The sequence below is a fragment of the Dama dama genome, chromosome 11 (genome assembly GCF_033118175.1).
Source record: "Dama dama isolate Ldn47 chromosome 11, ASM3311817v1, whole genome shotgun sequence".
NCBI classification, from domain to species: Eukaryota; Metazoa; Chordata; class Mammalia; order Artiodactyla; family Cervidae; genus Dama; species Dama dama.
This window is the reverse complement of record NC_083691.1, coordinates 13,320,735-13,328,577: the sequence shown is the minus strand read 5'-3', so window position 1 is coordinate 13,328,577 and position 7,843 is coordinate 13,320,735. Positions and strand designations below refer to the sequence as shown.

General features: G+C 39.9%; 1 protein-coding gene across 1 annotated transcript; it reads right to left on the bottom strand.

Annotated features, from left to right (window-relative positions):
* Nucleotides 1-343: 343 nt before the first annotated feature.
* On the bottom strand, nucleotides 344-1,288 carry LOC133065280 (olfactory receptor 1L8-like). Its single transcript, XM_061156094.1, has one exon. The coding sequence runs from the start codon at nucleotides 1,286-1,288 to the stop codon at nucleotides 344-346; it is 945 nt and encodes a 314-aa protein (XP_061012077.1).
* Between the last annotated feature and the right edge of the window lie 6,555 nt (nucleotides 1,289-7,843).

The following is a 7,843-nucleotide window of genomic DNA, read 5'->3' as shown; positions in this document are numbered from 1 at the left end:
CAGGGGATCTTCTCAACTTATGGACTGAACCCGAGTCTCCTGCACTGCAGGCAGATTATCGTTTGAGCCACCAGGGAAGCCCAATGTGGGAAAAGGATTAGGTTAAAGCAGCTTTTGAAAGATGCGATGTGGTGACTCTTTGTAGAAAAGGGGAGAAATAGTGGGGGAGAGCATCATGATTTAATCACAGGCAGAGCCAATTAATAGGCCATCAGCAAAGTATGTAAATACCCACAATACCTTGCCCCACCTGGGTTAAAAATGCTAATCTCCAAGAGCTTGCTTGATCATCAAGAGCCAGCAGAAGCCAGATTCAAATGGGGACGATTCCTTTGTGTGTACATCAAGAGGGTGTTGTCTGGGGTTTCCTCCTGCCCAGCAGCTTCCTCAGACCCTGATTCAGGTCTTTGTTTCTTAGGCTGTAGATAAAAGGATTGAGCATGGAGGACAGAACTGTGTAGACAATTGTAGCCACGTGGTCCCTGACGGTGTAGGTGGACACAGGCTGTAGATAGACATAGAAGATGCTTCCATAAAAGAGTGTTACCACAGTGAGGTGCGAGCCACATGTGGAGAAGGCTTTGCGTTTCCCAGAAGTTGAGGGAATTTTAAGAACTGCAACAAGGATTTGTATATAAGAGAAAGTAATGCATAGGAAAGGGGTCACTAAAATAAAAGATCCTTCTATCAATATCACAATTTCGTTGACAAATGTGGGGGAGCAGGACAATTTTATTAGAGGGCTGAGGTCACAGAGAAAGTTATGGATAACATTAGAGTCACAGAAGGTGAGCTGATTCAGCAGAAGTGTGTGTAGGAGTGAGTGGAAGTGAGGCAGTGAGCAGGAGAAGGCCACCAGCAGGACACAGCAGCGGTGACTCATGGTGGTGACATAGTGGAAGGGGTCACAGATGGCCACATAGCGGTCAAAGGCCATGACTGCCAGAAGGCAGCTGTCAGTGTTTCCCAAGGCATATATAAAATACATCTGGGTAAGGCATCCAGCATAGGAGATGGTCTTATGTGACAGGAAGTTCACCAGCATCCTGGGGACAATGGTTGTTGTGAAGCAAACGTCAGTGAAAGACAGAACACTTAAGAAGAAATACATGGGGGTGTGCAGTTGGGGGTCAGAGTGGATGGCCAGGATGATGAGCAGGTTCCCTGTTATGGTGACCAGGTATATGATGAGGAAGAGGATGAAGAGTGGCTTCTGGTCCTCAGGCCGGGAGGAGAGTCCCAGGAGGATGAATTCAGAGACACTGCTGGTTTGGTTGAGTCTTTCCATTGACTCGGGTCTATTAATAGTTATATACGAGAAGGTTTATTATTTCACATGCTCCAATTCCGTATCCCAAATCATGATAGCCCAGCAAGTCTTTGTTCCCTCTATTTGGTCACCATTAGCCACTCTGCAGGGAAAGCATGTTACCATTATCGTTCTTGATGTGATCCTTCCTTCCCAAATCCATGGGCATCCAAGAGCCTTATATTGCAAGCTGGAGGGACAGAAGAAGAGTTTTACTTTAACAAATATTGAGATGAACTTCTTTGATTCTAGTTTCTTAATTCCTATTCTGGAAAATTCCTATTTCCTTCTTGGGAATATAGTGACAAAACAGATGTTTCTCTTGAGTTTGTTCATTTTGTAGTTTGGGAGACAGATCATCAGCAGAGTAGGTAACATTATATCATGTAGGGATACATTTTTTAACAAAATACAAGAAGATGGAGGTGACTGGGGAGTAGAGGGTATTTTAGATATTGAAGTCACAGGACCCTCATTCCTTATCAAAGCAAATTCAGTTGGTATACTAGGTCTTGGGTGGAAATAACCATTTTTCAAAATAACCAACAGGGCTAATCTCAAAGGAATGTTGAATCCAGTGCAGTAGTGTTTTTTTCCTCTTGTCTGCACACAGAATGAGAGGTTCTCCCTCCTTAGCTCATGGGATATGATCGTCGTCTATGCAGGTCTTCCCTCTTTTGTAAATCCATTTTCCTTTTTTTAAACTCCTGTTGTAAATCACATTTGTATACTATGGACATCCATTTTTGGCTCTTCAATGTATTTCCTTAAAATTCCTCTTTCATATGTTTATCCAAAAATATCTGTGAGAAACATGTCTACATACGTGGTTTTTTTGGTCATATCTAGTCACCCAGCAATGGACATCAGAGCCTCTGTTTCTTACTACTGCAAAAGTTCTATAATGAGAGATCGTGCATCTACAAAGTGCTCTAACAAAGCGCTTTAAATCAAGATTTCAGAGTCAGCATATCCCCTTATACCTTGTGAATAGACATATTCCTTAGGGATTTTGATATGTTTTGAGACATTTTTACATTCTTGGCTACAGTAAAAATCTCAACATACATACTTTCATATCATATATGACATGAAACACATATCATCAAAGTGTTTAAAATAATTTCTTTAGAGGCAGCATATCCTTTCAGACATTTTGAATGCACATTGGTGTAAAAGTACATTGCTATATTATCATATTAACTAATTGAAAAAATAAGTGCTTACATTTTAGTTTTAAGTTGCCCCAAACATTTTTAAACCTCAGTTACTTCATGTGTGATACTGGATAAAAACATCCACATTCTCATGGAGGGTTAGTGAGGTAGCACATTTCAAATACCTCAAGACAAGCATATTATGAACACTCAGGAGAAGCTGCTGACACTCATTAATCCCTGTGTCACCCTCCCTCATCTTCTATTGCTAGAAGGTCTCAAAATCAACTCATTCACATGTGTAAAATATCACATTCTGCACTGCCAAATTTTCAGGCTAATTTTTTGATTTTGTAAGATTTTACGGAAGAAAGGAAAAGACCCTGATGCTTGTTGTTGAGGGCAGGATGAGAAGGGGGCAACAGGTGATGAGAGGATTGGATAGCATCACTGACTCAACGGACATGAATTTGAGCAAACTCAGGGAGACAGTAATGGACAGGTAAAGCCCATGGGATTGCAAAGAGTCAGACATGACTTAGTGACTGAACAACAGCAATGGAAGAAATATTTGTTTTGTTTCACTGCATTGAGCTTTGAGTGAATCAGTAATTAAAGTTAATTATAATAAACCAATATTTGTTGAAAATTTATTACATGTCAAGCTTATGACATTCATCTCACTAAATTCCATGATAAGAAATTGGGAAGCACGTGTTATTAAATGGGAGAATGAGGCTTATAGAGATGAAGCAATTTGCTCAAAGTCACTAAGGAATTGAATTGCAATCAGGATTTGGACACATTCAGATTTCTGACTCACTCTAAGCTCATGCTTTCAAGCGTTACGCTGCCCCTACCCTGGGTTTGGTATATTTATTGTCTGTCACTGCTGCTGCTGCTAAGTCACTTCAGTCGTGTCTAACTCTATGTGACCCCATAGACAGCAGCCCACCAGGCTCTGCCATCCCTGGGATTCTGCAGGCAAGAATACTGGAGTGGGTTGCCATTTCCTTCTCCAATGCATGAAAGTGAAAGGTGAAAGTGAAGTCGCTCAGTCGTGTTCAACTCTTTGTGACCCCGTGGACTGCAGCCTACCAGGCTCCTCTGTCCATGGGATTTTCCAGGCAAGAGTACTGGAGTGGGTTGCCATTGCCTTCTCTGATCGTCTGTCACAATCAATCACAAACAATCAATCATGCACTGTTTTTCTCATTTTGACAATTTCCTAACATGAAATACCTCCTTATTGTCCTTAATCGACAAGCTTTCTTCTCCCATGTTCTGAATCTATGCTTGTAGTTGCAAGAGAGGTGATCTAGCTTTCTTTGTTGCTGAGATGGTAGAATTTGAATATTTGAATATTCACGATTAACTGACCAAAATCCTGGGCTTTTATGACTGGGATGTGTTTGGAGTGTGGAGCTGTGGCCGTGCAGTCACAGTACCCTGAAGACAAAAAGTGGGGTTTGATTTGCCCTGTGTTACCTGCTCACAAGCTGGTTCTTGACATTTTAAGAATAACAAGGGAGACACCATGTCTGCAAAGCGGTTTGTCACACACAGATCAATACTCAAAGATGAGTCATTTGTGAAAGGGCTGCCTGGGGGGATGTGGAATACAAAAATTAGTGGCAATTATTTAAATTGGATGCTCCAGGTCATAGATGTGAAGAACACTCAGGCTAGAAAAAAGGAGGAAGGTTTTGGATCTGAGAACCTGGGAGAATAGTTCTAAAAGCACAGAGTGAGTGGATCAGAATAGGAATACAATAGTTTTTTTCCCTCTTGTTTTCTGCTGAAGCACTTTGCTTTCACCAAAACTTATGTTATAGGTAGCCTAGAAGTCCAACTGGATGGACTTACAACCAAATGCCACATGGAAGTTCTACTTGGACTTTATGACTTCTCAATCCATAAAATATTTGAAAGTATCCAAAGAGAAAACAGTAAAACTCTGGGTTAGAGTATCCCAGTGGGTGGCCAGTTTCCTGAAGCTCACCTGCATGTCCGGATGCTTTTGTTTCATTCTCAACCTCTCCAGAAGCTGATCTGCACCATGTCTGTTCATCAGGTCATAGTTTGCTTCTCAGCTAAAGCCACACTTCCTCGTGTGTCTCCCATGAAATGGGAGATGCTCTGACTCAAGTAGGAGGACTCTCCTTGATTGTGGAAGCCTAGCCAGCTTCTCATGAGTCTGGAGTCTGCTCTGCTAGCCTCTGGGGTGCTTGTTAGGTTGAGGAAGTTGTGGTGTGATGACTTCTCAGGGGATTTCATCCTGGAATCTCTGTAGGCAGAGAAAGCACAAAGAGAATCAGAGCTAGCCCAGCTGACTTCAAGGGGACAGGGGACCCCTGAGGCTTCCTGTTTAGTTGTTGGGACTAATGTCAGAGCTAATGAACCTCAATGCACTGTCTCAAGGTCAGGCTTCAACTGTATTTTATCAAGGGTAGAAAAGTATTCTTGTGGGTGAATACTTTCATTTTATTGAAAATAGGTGTGGACCAAGGTATATTCTAGAACCAGACAGATCATACATAAATGAATATGCAGAGTTTTCCAGTTTTAAGGGGGTCAATTGGTGGAGATCAACAGTGTGTATGTGCTTTCCTGTATCTGGGGAGGCATGTAGATTAGATTTTTTTTTTAAGTGTGGGATTAGGCTAATGTGAATTTACGTATGTTTAAAATCACAGGGTCAGGCAAATGTTGTCATATTTAGCAAAGGGGCTTTGAAAAACATGTATGTATTTAAGAGTTTAGGCTCAAATCAGTGATTTGAAGTTATATTGAGGGAAATGAGATACTTATTAGAATGCTGAGTTGCTTTTAACAAGAGATTTAGCCTCTTTGAGCCTCAGTTTCTTCATCTGAAAAAGCAGGATAGCAGTTCTTTCTGGCACTAAAACTAAAGTTTTCTTTTGAGCTTTATTTAGATAATATTGTGTATTTTGTTAAACATCATCCACAAATATAGGAAATACAACACATTCTGATACTGCTCTCAGGGTAAACCACTGTCTCATACAAAACATTTGCGTCTTCGTCCTTACCTTTGAGTTGAGTGTAGAAAGTTTAATCTACTTACCAAGAGTAAATACCTCTGAGGCAGAAACCCCTGGGTTTGCGTCCTGCCTCCTGCACCCACTCTTCATGTGGCCTTCATCTTTCTCTTGTTTCCGTTCATTCACCCAACAAATATTTAATTATTATTTTCCAGCTTTATTGAGATGATTTACATATAGCATTATGTAAGTTAAAGGTATACAACACAGTTGTTTGAGACATATTTATTAAGCACAGTAATTACCACAATAATGTTAGTTAACACATCCATTTTCCCATAGCTACAACTTACTTGTTTTGGTGAGAACATTTTCTCTTGCACAGCCTGGTAAATTTTCTTATTTTCCTTTAAAAAAATTTTTTTTATTAGAGTATATTTGATTTACAATATTGCATTAGTCAGATGTAAACAGAATGAATCAGTTATGCATATACATATATCCACTCTGTTCCAGGTTCTTTTTCCATATAGGCCATTACAGTGTGCTGAGTAGAGTTCTATGTGCTACTGGTGGGAACTTTTGAATTTGCCCTCTCAGCAGCTGTTTTTCTTTAAAAGAAATTTAAAAACTGAGGTATACTTGATGTGCAATGTGTTAAATTTCAAGTGTACAATGTAGTGATTCTCATTTTTAAAGATTGTACTCCATTTATAGTTATTATAATATAAACTATTGGGTATATTATCTGTGCTGAACAATACATGCTTGTATAAATAGGTCATTTGTTTTATACATGGTGGTTTGTACCTCTTAAACCTCTATCCCTATTTTGCCCCTTTTCTGCTCTGCCTCACTGTTAACCTAGAGTTTGTTCTCTATATCTGCTTTTTTTTTTTTTTCTATTTTCAGTAGTTTCTTTTATTTCTACATTCTACATATAAGTGATATTATACAGTATTTGTCTTTCTCTGTTTTCTTTTTCTTAGGGGGAAGTTGTTTTACTTAGTTTTTTTTTGTTCATTCAATGAAAGAGTCTTTCAATTTTATAGTGCTTTACAATTTTCAAAAGTTTCACATACATGATTTCATATAACCCCACAACTGCCCTTTTTAAAATTCCCTGCTCCTATATTCCCCTTCATGGATCACAGCCTTGTCATCACAAAGGGTTTTGTGTGACTCAAAAACTTATTAACGAGATGGGAATACCAGGCCACCTTACCTATCTCCTGAGAAATCTGAAAGCGGATTAAGAAGTAACAGTTAGAACCAGACATGGAAGAGCAGACTGGTTCCAAACTGGGAAAAGAGGACATCAAAACTGTTCACTGTCACCCTGCTTACTTAACTTATATGCGGAGCCCATCATACAAAATGCCAGGCTGAATAAATCACAAGCTGGAATCAAGATTGGTGGGAGAAATGTCAACAACCTCAGCTATGCAGATGATACCACTCTAAAGGCAGAAAGTGAAGAGGAACTAAAGAGCCTCTTGATGAAGGTGAAAGAGGAGAGTGAAAAAACTGGCTTGAATCAACATTCAAAAAGCTAAGATCTTGGCATTTGGTCCCATCACCTCATGGAAAATAGGAGGGGGAAAAAGTGGAAGCAATGATGGACTTTATTTTCTTGGGCTCCAAAATCATTGAGGATGATGACTGCAGCCATGAAATTAAAAGATGCTTGCTCTTTGGATAGATAATTACAACAAACCTAGACAGTCTATTAAAAAACAGAGATGTAACTTTGATGACAAAGGTCTATATAGTCAAAGCTATGGTTTTTCCAGTAGTCAGGTATGCGTGTGAGAACTGGACCATAAAGAAGGCTGAGTGCCGAAGAATTGATGCTTTTAAGTTGTAGTGCTGGAAAAGACTCTTGAGAGTCCCTGGGATAGCAAGGAGATCAAAGCAGTCAATCCTAAAGGAAATCAACACTGAATATTCATTGAAAGGACTGCTGAAGCTGAAGCTCCAAAACTTTGGCCACCTGATGCAAAGAGCTGACTCACTGGAAAAGACCCTGATGCTGGGAAAGACTGAAGGCAAAAGGAGAAGGGAGTGACAGAGGATAAGATGGTTAGATAGCCTCACTGACTCAAGAGACATGAATTTGAACAAACTCCAGGAAATAGTGGAGGCCAGAGGAGCCTGGCATGCTGCAGTCCATGGGGTCACAAAGAGTTAGACATGACTCAGTGATTGAACAACAACAAAAGAGAGGTGATCACATTTGAATGACCTCTTGATTCTCACTGAAAACACTTGATGGAATAGAACAATCAGATATGTCCTTAATGTTCCAGAAGTTTTGATACCTAGAATGCTGTATCCTATCAAATTATGATTCAAGTGAAAGAGCCAAAGAA

Bases quoted from the DNA above. Each gene is read 5' to 3' on its own strand.
- LOC133065280 (XM_061156094.1), bottom strand. From the start codon at position 1,288: ATGGAAAGACTCAACCAAACCAGCAGTGTCTCTGAATTCATCCTCCTG.